The 16777-nt window shown below is 44.1% G+C and overlaps 1 protein-coding gene across 3 annotated transcripts; it reads right to left on the reverse strand.

The window, feature by feature from the left end:
• Positions 1-4158: 4158 nt before the first annotated feature.
• Positions 4159-9274, reverse strand: LOC119311633. 3 transcript variants are annotated; one of them, XM_037587294.1, is made up of 7 exons: positions 8976-9269; positions 5908-6776; positions 5705-5810; positions 5158-5221; positions 4987-5074; positions 4575-4780; positions 4159-4334 (listed from the first exon to the last, which is right to left on the reverse strand). In XM_037587294.1, the coding sequence occupies exons 4-7, from the start codon at positions 5175-5177 to the stop codon at positions 4238-4240; spliced, it is 411 nt and encodes a 136-aa protein (XP_037443191.1). In that variant the 5' UTR covers positions 5178-5221; positions 5705-5810; positions 5908-6776; positions 8976-9269; the 3' UTR covers positions 4159-4237. The 3 variants fall into 3 exon arrangements, with proteins under 3 accessions (XP_037443191.1, XP_037443190.1, XP_037443192.1); XM_037587293.1 differs by lacking the exon at positions 5705-5810 and having other exon boundaries at positions 8976-9274; XM_037587295.1 differs by lacking the exon at positions 5705-5810 and having other exon boundaries at positions 4672-4780.
• Between the last annotated feature and the right edge of the window lie 7503 nt (positions 9275-16777).

The raw sequence follows: 16777 nt of genomic DNA on the forward strand, positions 1-16777 counted from the left end.
CCAGTGATGAAATCATCTTAATTCCCCATGCCAGTATTGCACTTGATATACAATTGTTACTGAGGTCAAGTGATTTGAGATTCTGCAACAAGTAAATTGATGTTGGTATGGATCCATGTATCTTATTCGAACTTACAATTCAGAAAGCCGGTGGAGATTGGTTCTATTGACAGGTAGCTCTCTCGAGAGTTGATTATTCTGCACCATCAATACCAATAGCCTAGTCTCAAATGTCGGGATCAAGTCAGAGAAGTAGTTGTTCTACATCTCAATTTGACAGATATTCGAAGATATCTCTTTCGGCATAGTGCGAGTGAAATTGTTGTCCGATATTAGCAATGTATGCACCGACGGCAACAACCATATATTCTCCTGAAACTTCCTAGAGAAGTTGTTGTTGTCGAGCATAATGTTATCCAGCGACAGGAAGTTGACGATGCTCTGGGAGCTCGCCGGAGAAGTTGTTATTACAAACTAGATTCTTGAATAGTTTCTCACGGGCGCATAACTGCTCCAATAGTGAGCTAGACAAGTTGTTGTAGTCCTCAAAATTTCCAAGCGGCATGTGCTTCCCAAGTTGTTGTGGTACTTCACTTGAGATCATATTGTTGAACAACTGGATGTATTGGAGTTTGGGAATGAGGCCAATGCTTCTGGGGATGGGGCCTGTGAACTCGTTGTTGTATAGGATGATAATGGTTAGTTTCTTGAGAGTCCCAAAGTCTTCTGGAATGCAGCCAACAAGTTTGTTTGCCGACAAGGCTATTTTAATCAAATTCACCGCAGTGATGTTGCACGGTAACTTCCCTTTCAGTCTATTGTCATACAAGTACAAGATCTCGAGCTTTTGTTGCTGCCAAATCCAGACAAGGATCGAACCACTGACTTACTACCCCACATGTCCAAAATGATTAGTTCCTTTAGGCTTGAGAATGCCTCTGGAATTTTGCCGGTGAAGCCATTCGTGTTAAGAAGTAGGTTCTGAAGTGCCTAATGCTGGGCCATCACCGTCGGCAGAACACCACAGAAGTTGTTGTTAGTCAGGTGGAGATGCTTCATAGCGATTGCCGGCTCATATCTTGAGTAAACACTCAATGGAAGCCACTGTAGTAGATATCAAGGTATCGTAGCCAGGAGTAGGCATAGAACATGATGCCAAGGAATCTCACAATGAGCTTGTTGTTTGAAAAGTCGAGGTGGATCAGGTACTTAAGGTTGCACACAGTCCAGGTATGTTGCCGATAAAATTCTAACGCTTGAAGGAAATCCACGTAACTAGGCCTCCACCTACTGCCACCCAACTGACACCTATGTAGCAAGCAGTGGAGGCCTAGTTATGGGGCTTTCATTCAAGCGTTTGAATCTTACCAGCAACACCCCCCCGTCTGTGTGCAACCTCAAGTACCTGATCCAACTTGACTTTTCATACACCAAGCTCACTGGGAGATTCCCTGGCATCATGCTCTATGTCTGCTCTTGGCTTCGGTACCTTGATCTCTCCTACAATGGCTTCCATGGATTCCTTCCTCAAGACATCAGCCGGTTATCACCATCTATGAAGCACCTCAACCTAACTAACAACAACTTAAGTGCAGTTCTACTGATGCCGGTGGCCGAGCTTTCGGCACTCCAGAACCTGCTTCTTGACATGAGTGGCTTCACCGGCGAGATTCTAGAGCCATTCTCAAGCCTAAAGGAACTAACCATGTTGGACCTATGGGGCAACAAGCTCAGTGGTTCAATCCCTGTCTGGATCTGGGAGCACTAAAAGCTCGAGATCTTGTACTTGTATGAGAATGGACTCACCGAGGAGCTGTCGTTCAACATCACTACGGTGAATTTGATTAAGATAGACTTGTCGTCAAACAAACTCACTGGTTGCGTACCAAAAGACTTTGGGACTCTCAAGAAACTAAACATTATCATCGATATGCTATACAACAATGAGTTCATAGGCCCCATCCCAAGAAGCACTGACCTCATTCCAAACCTCCAATACATCCAGTTGTTCGACAATATGCTCTCAGGTGAGGTGCCACAAGAACTTCGGAAGCACTCGCCGCTTGGAAATATTGAGGTCTACAACAAAAACTTTTCTAACTCACTACTTGAGTTGTTATGCGCTCATGGGAAACTATTCGACATAGTAGTTTCTAACAATAGCTTCTGTGGCTAGCATTGGCAACTGCCTCTCGCTGGATAATATTATGCTCGGTAACAACTTCTCGGGGAAGTTTCCGGTGAATATATGGTGGTTGTCGTTGGTGCATACCCTGCTGATATCGGACAACTACAGTGGCACTATACTGAAAGAGAGATCTTCGAATATCTCTCGAATTGAGATGCAAAACAACCACTTCTCCGGCTCGATCCCGCCGTTTGGAACTAGGCTATTGGTGTTGGTGGTGCAGAATAACTAATTCCCAGGAGAGCTACGTGTCAGCATGAGCAATCTCCACAGGCTTTCTGAATTGTCACTAAGTGGGAACAATATACCTGGATCCATACCAACATCAATTAAATTGTTGCAGAATCTCAAATAACTTGACCTTAGCAACAATCATATATCAGGTGTAATACCGCCATGGAGCATTGAGATGATTTCATCACTGGTAATCCTTGATTTGTCCAACAACGAGCTACCATGCAATATCCCGCTTGACTTCGGCAACCATTCAATTGTGTCCCTCAATTTGTCATTTAACCAACTCAATGGGGAGGTGTCCTTCTCTCTATAACATGCAAAGTACAACCGCAGCTTCCTTGGAAATTGTGGGCTTTGTGCCAAGTGGGACTCGAGGATAAATCTCCCAAAATGCCACAGAGGCACCCACCTCCAGAAGCGTGTGATAATCTTGTTAGTGCTCGATGTCATGGTCATTATCGCTTCCATGAGCGTCATCATATGGCTGCTCTTCGGCGCTGGGAGAACACATAAGTGGTGAAAGAAGTCGTGACTGGCTGGAAAATGACACCATTCACACATCTGGACTTCACGAAATCCAACGTGGTCAACAACATATCTGAGCAGAACATTATCGTCAGCGGTGTGTCTAGAAAGTTGTACCGTGTCCACCTCCTAGCCTTGATGGTGCCACTAAGGATTGCAGCAGCTGAATAGTGGTTGTCAAGAAGATATGCAACATGGGAAATCCGGACCACAAACAGTTCAACTCGGAGGTGAAGACATTGGGGAGCATCAACCACAAGAACATCATCAAGCTGCTCTGCAGCATCTCCAGCTAATATGCCAAGCTTCTCGTTTACGAGCACTTGGAGAAGGGAAACCTCGACGACTGGATACACACCATCACCGAGAGGGCGACCCTGCAACATTGTGCTGGCCGAGGAGCCTCAACTACATCCACCAATAGTGAGGACAGACTATTATTCACTGGGACATCAAGTCAGGCAACATTTTGCTTGACCCAAAGTTCCATGCCAAGATCGCCAACTTTGGGATTACTCGAATGGTGGTCAACCCAGGCCAGTCCCACCACATGTCAGCCATTTGTGGTACACACGGGTACATGACCCCCTGGTGAGTCTCAAATCTAGCAAGGCATTTCAAACATTTTCATTGAACGCTAACTAAATGCAAATTTTGCAGAATACTTTCAGTACAATGGAAGGGCAAGCGAGAAGACTGACATCTACAGTTTTGGTGTCGTTCTGCTAGAGCTAACAACCGGCGTGGTTGCCAAGGACATTGGAGATGGAGAAAGCTTGGGTGAATGGGCATGGAAGGTATTACATGATGCTATTTAACCAAAGACAAAATCGACGAGCATATCCACGACTCGGCTTACTTGGAGGATATCTTTGTGGTGCTAAAACTCGGTGTATCCTACACGAGTCCTGAGGGACATCTGCAGCGGAGCACGGAAGCGCGTCTGTACCCGGCTCATGCTCATCCAATGTGACTGGAGACACATACGTACAGAGGCTGGGGCTAAGCCCATGTTGTGGAGCAGCTTTTGTCATCCTTATTTGCATAGCTCTCCTCACAATACTGTATTAAAAATATATAATGTAACTTCTTCAATGCCAAGAAAAAATTGTAACACTGGTGGGCAAGTAAGAAGACAGGTATAGGAATGTCATAAAACGCAAAGTATAGTGCAGATCATAGGTAGGTATATATACCGTGGTTTCCAGGAATCATAAAACATTGTGGTCGGCTATTCTGCCTAATTAAGCTCGAAAACTCCAAGAGAAAGTTCAGGTTTTTCCAATGTTATGTGTTCAGGCGTATACCAAGCAGGAGGCTGGAGAGCATACTCAAAAGGGCAGAAAAACGCTGCTCATATGTAAACGAGCATGTATTTGGATATCTGCAAAAGAAAGGAACAAATCAACATCTTTTTGAAGAGCTTATTCCAAGATCAACATGGAAAAATCAAAATCCAATATAACAGGCTGGCAAAAACAATTAATATATGGCATCATCCATGTATGGAATGCAACTCGTGATAAACTAGCATATGACAAGCAAAAAATATACTACTCAGTAAAATCAGCGAACATGAATTGAAAACTTCAAATGATGTAAACGATCAAAGTATGCAGCATACGCGAGGTTTCCACCAATAAGTAGTAGTTGTCCACGAGGAAGTATAAGCCTGAAATCATCAGATTTTACGACTAAAGAAGGTTGAGCAATGAAGTCACCATCGCCGGCATCAGCAATGAAGTCAAACAGAAGTTCGTCTTTTCCATCTAGATGATCGTATAAAAGGTCGCTGCTCTTAGATTCGTCTGGACCTTTGTTAATAGCAGCCTGGTTGGGTTAGAAAAGAAATGTCAATGTTTTAACCGAACAATAGGCTCAACTAGGGACTGTAAAAGTAAATAACAACTTGAAAGCAATTTAGAGCACAAGACCGAAATTCTAGGAAGAACGGTATTCTGAGACAAGGGAAGACTGAAGGAAACAAAAAACTAGACCAAAATGAGTACTCAAGCCTTGAAATCACAGGCATGTACCTGCAACATACGCATGTCAAATCGACCAACAAAAAGTGTGACTGATAACATGAGGTTGAAAACAGTTTTAAGCAAATCCGTTGAGGTCCTGCAGAATATATCGACAATTAGTCAGCCATTTTTACAAGATCAAGTGGATAATAAGAGCTTATGTATAGATCAAGAACATACCCAGAATACTGAGGAACCATGTCCTCGAAATCCGGTTTCAACAGTTCCTTCAGATTCTCATACTCTGAAATTGGTAAAGGATGAGTTAGAGCCCATCTGTACAACAATTCTAGGAAACAAGGAGAATGAATGAGTCAGTTATATTGAGCATCTTTTATTTTCTTATCTGCTAGATAAACATGTGAAAAAAGACAAATAAAGTGGTCATCATCATGTCCAACTCTTCAGTACCCTAATAAGTAATAATGACCATGTTATTCACTATAGCATATTCATGTCACATATAGGTAATAAACTGAATGCAACACCTTTTAGATTTTTCCCAATGCTCGCCAACAACCATTGGCATTTTGTTAAGGGGCCATGGATGTTGGAAACCATACTATAGTTCTGCCTAGATGAAACGATGACGAACATATTGCATTTCCTTTTCATCATCATAAGGTGCCTCTTAAGATGACAGAATGCAAACTAATTTGTTGACTTGTTTATAATACATCAAAAAGTTCTTATCTACCATATGGATGTGTTCAGACAGTAGGCATACCCAGTTGACCGCTTCACGACATAATTGGCCATGTAAAGACCAATGAATGTAGCCCACAAAGAGTAGACAGGTGAAATGATGTTGGAGTGTTCGGATCCATTGGAAGCTAATTGGAGCAAACATTCAAGATAAAAAAATAAAAATAGAACAGTAAATAAACAGAAGAGATATCCTAGAACGAACAGAAGGTGAAGTATACTAACTTCTCCATAAATGGGCCATTTCGACAGAAGCAGGTAATCACTGGAAGAGCCAACCGGAGCAAACCAGGACGAGCAAATCTGGTTTTCAAACTTATGCATACGCCATAGCTTTGAAATCAGTGTATTGTCCTCAATTTGCTTTCTCCACGGTGAAAATGCAACCCAGCTAGCAATTCTATGATCAATAGATTTATCCCTTGAAAGAGTCCTGTTACCAAAGTGACTGTAGAACACGCAGCAAGCTATACTTATCACCTGTGATGTGACAGAAATTGCAAATCTTAGAAAAATCACAAGTATCTAAAGAAGATGAACGGAACACCTGAATCATTGTATGCCAAAAGCTTACAGCACAATTTTGGATATAGTAAGCATCTCTGGCCTTTCTCTGCCATGCGAGAAACAGGATCCAAATACCAGAGTCCAAGAAATATGATGTGGAAGACGATCAAGAAAACTGGAGAGGAAAACTAGGGAGATGGTATAATGCTTCCAAAAATATCCATGCAAAGTACATGCATTCAGAAACAGGCTCAGGGAACTAATACATCTTGTTTTACCTAAAATTATCTTTTCACAGACACCAAAGATTGCTTACCAACGACTAAAGTTTGAATAGTTTGTCTCGATAGTCTTCCAAACCATGAAATGTCTCGAATGCTCATGTGGGTATGGGTATCCATGAGTGAGAATGGTCCTAACCCTCTCCATTTTAAGGGATTCAATCAGACGACCAGAGGGCTGCTCATGGAGCTTTTCTCCCCCCATAATAATACTGCTCACCAAGTCAGTGATAGTTCATACTCTTATTCAAAGCAACCATAGAGGGCCCTCTGTCACTGGTGAAAATTCCAGAACCGTGGCCAGATCTGCATAAAGAAACAATTGTCATAATCTGACTAAATGGAGATAAGAAAAAACAACTTGTGAAAGAAGCCACAAATAATGTAAATGGACAAATCTGCTATAAAGTGGACATACGGCGATATCCTACAAATTTATCTCAGTAGCTCAAAAGTAAATCATGTACTCCGTCCGTTCCTAAATATTTGTCTTTTTGGCATTTCAAACGGACTACCACATACGGATGTATATAGACATATCTTAGAGTATAGATTCACTCATTGTGCTCCGTATGTAGTCACTTGTTGAAATCTTTAGAAAGACAAATATTTAGGAACGGAGGGAGTAACTACTTAAGTCGCCTAAGTAAACGAATCTGAGGAGATAGAGACAAAGGAACCCCAAAAAAAAAGTATGCGTAGACAAACTGCAGGGGCCCATTAAGCACATATGGATTCCAAGGGAAAGGGACGGCAGGCAGGCAATCATTACCAGGGGCAAAAAACTACTACCCTTAGTCAAGACTTTAGTAGTATTAGGCAAAGATAGCTCTACCAGGACGAAAATTCCCTCAGAAACAGATAACTGAAAAATCCACTGCTCGGTAGTGCAGTAAATGCTCATAGCCAGGCTGACAAATAATCTAGGAAATTAAAGAGAACAAAGGACAAATCTGGCTGGCCCAAATTCATAAGTAAAGGAATTCATAGGTTTTCCATAATACATAATACATAGAGCATTAGGTGGATTTCAACAGATGGCCCGGCACTGATTCCAGATGCATCTCATTCGTATATATATATATAGATATAATGAACCCTTGATACATTGCCCAGCTTTTTAACCTCAATTATGCATCATTGGCAACTAAAGATGTCAACCACAAAGGTCGAAAGCCAGACTGCCAGTGAAGAAGTAGCCGTGCAAAGTGCAAACACATACATATATAGGAATAGATTGTGGTGCAAGGAGGGTCGGACCGGAGTGGTTGTCAACCACCTACTGGCACGAAGCTTATCATGTCGATGTGCTAGCGCAGAGAGATGATCAACAATGAATGTGAAGGTACTTATTTTCTGTGTTGTTCAAGGTTAACAATAGAGCACTTGGCGAAAACAAAGAAGAGAATCCTAGAAGTTATGCAAAGTATCCTCTGTATAGTGCCACAGCCACAAAGTAAACAGTAAACAAGTAGTACCCTGACCATGTTGTCGTGATATCATATAAGCTATCTCAGCAGCTCCACACTCAAGCATGTAAATACTAGTAACAGCCATCCATCTATCCATCCCATATGCAATACAAATATAAACCAATCCCAGGAGGGGAAACTGGATACAGAGACAAGAGACAAGAGAGAAAAAAAGTATAAGTGGAGAAACTGCAGGAGCCCATTAAGCACATGGATTCCTTGGGAAAGGGACAACAGGCAATCATTAGCAGAGACAGAAACCTAGTCTTAATCAAGACATTGTAATGAAGGAAAGGCAGATCTAAAAGGATGGAACTTGTCCCCCCCACAACACACACACACACACACACACACACAAATTTTCGGCTGAAATCTTTGATAAGATAAGACCGCGGCTACATAGATGAAAGAAGTGAAAGTCTGAAACCATCCATTATCCAGCACTTACAGTAAAATTCACATGGACAGGCCAACAAATCTTCTACTCCCTCCGATCCAAATTAATTGATGTAACTTCAGTAGTACATCTTTGTACTAAAGTCGTAGTACTAAAAGCCGCGTCAATTAATTTAGATCGGAGGGAGCAGCAGGAAATTACAGTGTGTGATGAGGCCTGTGCTCTAGTAAAAAGAAACTACAGAGAACAAAGGGACAAATCTGGTTGGCCCAAAGAGACAGACAAATAAAGGGAGTAGCAAGTTCGTTTATATGTAGTCCCTCCGTCCCCAATAATATAAGATCTTATTACATCCACATGTATAAGATCTTATATTATGGGACGGAGGTAGTAATAGACAGACATTATCTGGGAGAGGAACACAGATGGCTAGGCCTTTTGTTTTCCCCTGGATATATATGCCGGCGATGAACACGAGAAAGCAGAGCGAGTAAACTGCCAGCCAGTATGACTGAACTAAACTGGAAGCAGAGCTGAATTGCGCGCGCGTGCACACAAGCTCCGCAGCGCTAACCCTAATCACATGGAGCACCAAGCTAGAAAGGAATCGTAGCAGCAGGAAAGGGAGTGGCTTACCATTACAAAGTAACGATGATCCGGGAAGGGGACTAACGCCTTTGGCCTGCTGCGAAATTCAATTCGGGAAGGTGGGGAAATCTTTGGCAGCCCTCCCCGCTGCGCCTTCTCTGCTCATGTAATATAGTAGCTTGCCGGCCGGGTGAGTGCGGTGGCGGTACAGTGGTGGTGTCACGTCGGAATAAAGCAGCAGCAGCATCCTAATCTCAATCTGTGGTCGGTCGGCGTCTGGACCCAAACTCTCTTGACTTTTGAATTTTGATACAGGATACAGCAAGGATGAGGGAACAATACACTAGTACAGTAGGTGAGATGCCGAGAGAACTCTACTGCTAATCCACATCTACTCTAGACTCTAGACTTATACCCTCCGTCCGTCGATCGACACGTCGACCATGGAAGGAAGCTTTATTCGTGCTCCCTTTCGCGCACATGGCTTGTCTCAGCCATTATTCCCTCCCTGCATGTCACGCTCGTCTCCTCTCCTCTCGCACTGCACTCATTCCATCCATGGAAGCTTTTCTACTCAGCGAAAATGCATACCGCCAGCCACAGCCCTAAGGTTAAAAATGGTCAAATGATTCAACTTGTTCACAGCATTAGTAGTAATCTTGACAAGCATAGTATTCCTGACCTTCTATTTTCTTGATGTTTCCTACTGTTTGACCCATCTGCAGGTTTTTACAGTCCAGGTGTTACTGGTTCACTTACTAATTACTACAGCTACAACATATTTTGCTGTTATTGTCACTGAATCCACTAAGACATGGCTGGAGCATGCTAATCCCAATCGAAGAGGTCATGCTGGTGAGAATTTTGGTGGCACTTAGCTTTGGCACTGTGATGTACCTAATAATGTAGACTCATTGGTGGCTAGCGATTAAGTGCTTTGGAGCATCATTTTCTCACTCTCAGTTTGTTTGCTATCTGGATGCGAGTCCTAGGTGTAGTTCTTGGTGTCCAAGCCTTGTTTGTTTTGTTATTGTCATTCAATCCACTAAGACATGGCTGGAGCACGCTAAACTCAATCTAAGAGGTCATTGGTCTCACTTTATTGCCAGAGGAACTGGTGAGAATTTTGTTGGCACTTTGCTTTGCCATTGTGATGTATTCCCTCTGTAAAATAATATAAGAGCTTTTAGATCACAATTTTAATATTCTAAACGCTCTTATATTAGTTTACGAAGGGCGTACCTGATTAAGTAAACTCTATGATGTCTAGCGATTAAGTGCTTTGGAGCATCGTTTTCAGGCTTTCAGTTTTGTTAGTTCCTATCGTCACTAGTAGAAAACGGGCCTTTAGTCCCGGTTCTGGAATCGGGACTAAAAAGTCGAGACTAAAGCCCAAACCTTTAGTCCCGGTTTGCTTACGAACCGGGACTAAAGGAGCTCCACCTTTAGTCCCGGTAAGGATTTTTTTTGAAATTTTGTTTTTCTGAAAAAAAATCGATTTTTTATTTTTTTTCTTATTTTCAAATTTCTGAATTGTTTGACAATTTAATCTCTAATCACCCACTCTAATCACTGCTCACTGCTCAATTATGAACCACTCATTTCAAATCTTCTAACTTCCCGGCCAGTCACCCATCCTCTCACTACTCCAGCCTTAGCACGCTTTACTTTCGAGTTCTATTCCCCTAGTTTCCAAATATGCACTTGTTGTTTTCCTAACAATACTAAATTGTCAATCCTATTAACCCTTAGGAGTTGAACTTGAGCATTAAGCACTGTTTGAGTTTGAAACTATTATTCTAAAAAACAATAATTATCTAGTAACACTAATATTTCTTGAATAAGTAGTTTGACCACCGTTTGACCAGATTTGACCATAGTTTGACCAAAAGTCAAAAAATAAAAATAATTATTTATTAACACTAATATTTCTTGAATAAGTAGTTTGACCATAGTTTGACGAGATTTAACGAAAAGTCAAAAAAACTGAAATTTGAGCATATCTTTTTTTCCTTTCAGAATTCGAGGATTCTAAAAGTTTGCAAACAGGCCTACGGCAGTCAAAATTGGATGCGGATTTTCGTGCTGATTTTTTGATATATTGTGCGTTTTTTTTGGACTAAAGGGTGTGATGCCCTTTAGTCCCGGTTCGTGTCTCAAACCGGGACTAAAGGTCCCATTTAAACCGGGACTAATGCCTTCCCGACACCTTAGCCGCTCGAACCGGGACTAATGATCACATTAGTCCCGGTTCGTGATGCAACCAAGACTAATGTGTATATTGAGTTTCGACGAAAGCCTGTTTGCTACTAGTGCGTCCAAGCCTTGTTTGTTTTGCTCATTGCAACTATCTACAGGGTATTCTCCTCAATAAATCCAGATGCAACTCTTCAAAAATTCGGATGTAATTTTTTTTATTCTGTTTGATCCGTTGGTTGTGAATTGGTTGTAGAAATTTACCATTTCGTTAAATCTTGCCATGATCAGGTATAAATTATGTAGACATTCATAAAAAGCAAAATCCCTTGATATTACAGAGGCTGAGAAGAATCTGAATCCCAGTATATTCCATACCACCAATTCAGTTAAATCTTGCCATGATCCAACTCTTCAACTGACTCAGTTGACATGATAAAAGTTACAACAATAATAACTACCAGGTTGTCTTTTTAATATTGACTAAACTATCAACTTGGCCCTCTGACCTTTACTCCTCTGTTAGTGACAAGATGATACGCTTGTCGGCGGTGGCCACTGTTGGGGACTCCACGTAGCGCGGGCCAGTTCATGCGGTTCCTAGTGCTGGGCGTCCGCTGCTTCCCAAGTGCAAGGAGGTGCAAGAATCGACTAGCTATTACTCCTCATCCCAGTGGTGCAGGCATATTTGCCATGTGACCCTCACTTGTCACCAGATGATATTCTTGTTGGTGGTGGCTGCTGTTGGGGAGTCCACGTAGCGCCGGCCAGCTCACGCGGTTCCTGGTGCTGGGCATTCGCTGCTTCCAGTGCAAGGAGGTGCAAGAATCGACTAGCTATTACTCCCCATCTCAGTGGCGCAGGCATATTTGTCATGTGACCCTCACTTGTCACTTGTCAGTTACACATAGGATGTCTACCATTGAGAGCCTATCTATCATGCAGATGCGTTTGTTTGGACTTGAGCTCATTTTCATGTTTTTGGGCTTGAATTTGTATCCCTGATGCATCCCATTCATAGCCTACTAATATTGGATCTCACGATGAATTACTGATACGCTCCATCCACCATCCTCATATGTGCAGCTGGTTAATCTCACTTATGCATTCAACTCAACTAGACGAGAGGTGTTGATCCATGCTATGGCACATGAAGCTCAAAAGCCAAACAACAATACTAGTGAAGGGTCATTCTGTAGCAGTAGGAGTGCAAGTATATATTATGTGACGATGCTATCGTCAAGAGGTAATAAGTTTAAATAAAGTTTTGAGGTACTCGTATCAACTTCAAGTTAAAAAACCAGACTCTGGTTGGAGTAGTACGAACAATGATGATGCATGCAAGTGGATTTAATTATGAATTGTAACGGTGCGATGCGATTGACAATGGCAGAGAGTGGTTGTGGCCAACAAATGACGATGATAATTCATGACGCAAAAAGGTTAGTGCTAGTACGCACGCGTGGGTCCTCTTTTGAATTGGCATGCATGTGGACCGATTTTTGCATTTTTTTGTGGCGAAGAGAACACATGCTGGCTTGTTGAGAGTGAAACTTTCAAGGAATCTCTACTACCTAAAAGAAACGGAGCGTTCCGTTTCCCCTCATACGTCGTCGAACCCTTCGTCGATCCCCCTTCCAACGAGAGCGCCGGTTTCTCGATTTTTCTCGCTAAAAAAAAATCCGAAACAACGAGCGCATGTCAGCCCACTTTACTCTCCCGTCCTGGCCCAATCTTTCCCCCACCCCTTGCGACGTGAGAATACCCTAGCGGCTAGCGCTACCCTCGACCGCCGCCACCATGTAGACATCGCCCACCTCCTCCCCTACCGCCGTGCTATCCAAGGAGGAGGATCGTCTGACGATCCAGCCACGGTCACCCAAAATCTTGCTGGGTGACTCCGCCAGAAGAGGTATTCTACATACGCTGAGATGGAGATGCCCACCTTCTCCCCCTCCTCCCCCTACCTTCGCGTGATCTGACACCAACGAGGATGGCCTCCTATGATCCAGCCGCAGTTGTCGTAGAATCTCAACGGGTCGAATCCACCCGGCCTCATCCCAGCCGCCGTCGGTAGAGGTTATTTTCCGTAGGCCATGGTGAGATTCTGTGTCTGATGGTGCGAATTTCGGTTGGTTCCATGAGCACCTCGTTCCCAGCCGTGCAACCTTCGTTCATTCAGAAAGACGGGGGTTGTCTGTTTAGCTAAGTCAATCTGTCATTAATCATGCTAATTCTTGTTATATTCAGTTATATTGGAAATATTGGAAATAACATGAACATGCTTCTCCTTTTTTTTAATCACAATACTTCTTAGTGGAGAGCTGGGGCGTTCGCGGCTGTATGGAAGCAGAGCTCCGCTGTCGGCGGCAGCACGGCCGGCTGATTTGTGACTGGTCGGAGGGTGGGCTTCAGATACCTACGGGTAGGTAACAAACTATCTTGGTCGCAAAAGAGCAAGTTCACATGTGATAAACTATGTTCTTGATTTTTGTGTTTATTTTCTACCACAAGTTCTCAGGGCACTGTTTGGCATTTACAGTACACAGACAAAAGAACAAGAGTAAGCATTTACAGTACCCAGACAAAAGAACAAGAGTAGTTAGAGTACCCAGGGATTTAGGGTTCACTCGGATCCAAAGCCATTGAAGGGCCTTGGCTCTGTTCCTTCCTCGCGAGAATTGCTCTTTCCATGAACTATGGGTGTATGTTATCTTGGCCGAAAAGCTGAACATGTTTTACCTTGTCATTTGTAGTATTTGGTCATCTTTTGCACTTGCTCCATAATTTTTTTATCTTGTACAGTACACATAGCCCAATTATAATTTGCGCCATCTGTTTGTAGTGATTGCGAGGGGACAAATGTGCTGCACTTATGTCAGTAATCAGGGTATGCCCATATCTGTTAATTATTTAGCAAGTTCTTGTTCTTTCCATAGGTTTGCTGAACATTCCAATGGTCGCCTTGAGCATGCTAAAATGCTTTTGAGTGCCTCTTAGTCACAAATCAAGTGACACATCACATCTCGTTTTTTTTGTTTTGGTAATTTAAAATAACTTGTTTTCAATGTTCTTTTATTGTTCTCAAATTTTCAAAAGTTCAGAGCCTCTACTGCTAATCCACATCTACTCCAGACTCTAGACTTATACCATCCATCAGTTGATCGACACGTCGGCCATGGAAGCTTTATTCGTGCCCCCTTTTGCGCACATGGCTTGTCTCAGCCATTATTCCCTCCCTGCATGTCACGTCTCCTCTCCTCTCCTCTCGCACTGCACTCATTCCATCCATGGAAGCTTTTCTACTCAGCGAAAATGCATACCGCCAGCCACGGCCCTAAGGTTAAAAATGGTCAAATGATTCAACTTGTTCACAGCATTAGTAGTAATCTTGACAAGCATAGTATTCCTGACCTTCTATTTTCTTGATGTTTCCTACTGTTTGACCCATCTGCAGGTTTTTACAGTCCAGGTGTTACTGGTTCACTTAGTAATTACTACAGCTACAACATATTTTGCTGTTATTGTCACTGAATCCACTAAGACATGGCTGGGGCATGCTAATCCCAATCGAAGAGGTCATGTTGGTGAGAATTTTGGTGGCACTTTGCTTTGGCATTGTGATGTACCTGATTATGTAGACTCTACTATGGTGGCTAGCGATTAAGTGCTTTGGAGCATCATTTTCTCACTCTCAGTTTGTTTGCTATCTGGATGCGAATCCTAGGTGTAGTTCTTGGTGTCCAAGCCTTGTTTGTTTTGTTCATTAATTGCAACTATATACAGGGTATTCTCTTCTAACAAACTCAGATGCAACTCTTCGGAAATTCTCATGTAGTAATATTTTTATTCTGTTTGATTCAGTGGTTGTGAATTGGTTGCAGAAATTTGCCAATTCGTTAAATCTTGCTATGATCATGTATAAATTATGTAGATATTCATACAAACCAAAATCCCTTGATATTACAGGCTGAGAAGAATCTGAATACCAGTATATTCCATACCACCAATTCAGTTAAATCTAGCCATGATCCAACTCTTCATCAACTAACTCAACTGGCATGATAGAAGTTACAACCATAATATTTATAACTACCAGGTTGTCTTTTAAAGTTTTAATACTTGACTAAACTATCAACTTGGTCATCTGACCTTTATTCCTCTCCTAGTGACAAGATAATTTGCTTGTCGGCGGTGGCTGCTGTTGGGGAGTCCACGTAGCGCCGGCCAGCTCACACGGTTCCTGGGGCTGGCGTCCGCAGCTTCCTAATGCAAGGAGGTGTAACAAGCTCCTAGTCCTAGCTATTACCTAACTCTGTGATGCTGGCATATTTGTCATGTGACCCTCACTTGTCACTCTTCGGTTTTTTTTAGAAAAGGAGGATGACCCCCAGCCTCTACATCTGGGAGATGCATACGGCCACTTTATTAATTATTCTCGAGGACCTTACAAAGTATTACAAACAATATACCTGAATCCACCATCTTGGCAACATATGCCGCTACTCTTATCCATATGATGAAGGGATGCTAGCTGGGCCACTGCCCAAACCACTCACCTAAACCTAACATCAAAAGCCGGAAGCCCCAGCCGAGCCACATACCGGGTCTGGGGCACAATCTGGTCAGACACACTCTTGTGTCGTCGCAACCATCTTTCACAGGTCCGTCTTCAGATTATATTTAGTCTTCTACCTTGTGTAGGCCACTCCGCCATCGACGTCACCATGATGCCAGACAGCTACCTCTTCCTGCTCGAGTCCATCTTCGCGCATCGGACGCCGAGCCTCCACAGCGCCATGCCGCCGATCTCCGCTGCCAAATGAGGGAGATGAAGTACCGCTCCACCACGGCATGTACAAGGTGAGGAAGGGCGAGGTCCCCATCGGAGACATGACCGGAAGAGGAGCACCGCAGCCACGAGACGTACTGCCCAGAGCTGCGACACGGTAGATCAGACGGGCCGCCACCAGGAACCAGACAAACTCGCCATGCACGCCCAGCATCCCCATGCCCAAGTCGGCTCCTCCAAGAAGGTGACGACGCTATGGCGCCGCCGCCGCCGCTTAGCCACCGGGGCTAGGGTTTTCTCCCAGGCGCAGGGGAAGGGGGGAGACAGGGGAGGTTGAGCCTCGGCGCCGCCACCAAGGAGGGAATGGCGTCCGGGACGTCATCGACGCCGTGACCGCCACCGGCGGCCAAGGGTTTCCCCCGGCCAAGCACCCTGCCGCCACCTCCGAACCAGCCACAACATCAGCAGGCGCGTGCACGCCGGAGATCTAGGCCGGCCGGAGGTCATACATCACGAGCGGACCAGAAACGCCTCAGATCTGACAAGGGGAGTCCGGGGCCTCCCAGCGCCACGACCAGCGCCCACCGGGACCTCGCTGCCCGCGCAGCCGAGGGGACCCGGCCTACCTCACCGACGAGCACTCCCCGCCCCGGAGGAGCGCCGTCCGCACCAGCGAGGCCGTCGCCTTAGATCCGGGCCCTCACCACCGAAAGGGAGCGGCCAGAGGCCTCGCTGCCGCCCTCACAGGCAGCCGCGCGGGGGGCCCGGCGACCGCCTCCGGCAGCGGCGAGGAGGAGGGGAAGGGGGAGGTGGCGGCGCGAGGGAACCCTAGGTCGCCCCCGAGTCGCCCTCGGGAGAGCGA

This window comes from Triticum dicoccoides, chromosome 5B (assembly GCF_002162155.2).
Source record: "Triticum dicoccoides isolate Atlit2015 ecotype Zavitan chromosome 5B, WEW_v2.0, whole genome shotgun sequence".
NCBI lineage: Eukaryota > Viridiplantae > Streptophyta > Magnoliopsida > Poales > Poaceae > Triticum > Triticum dicoccoides.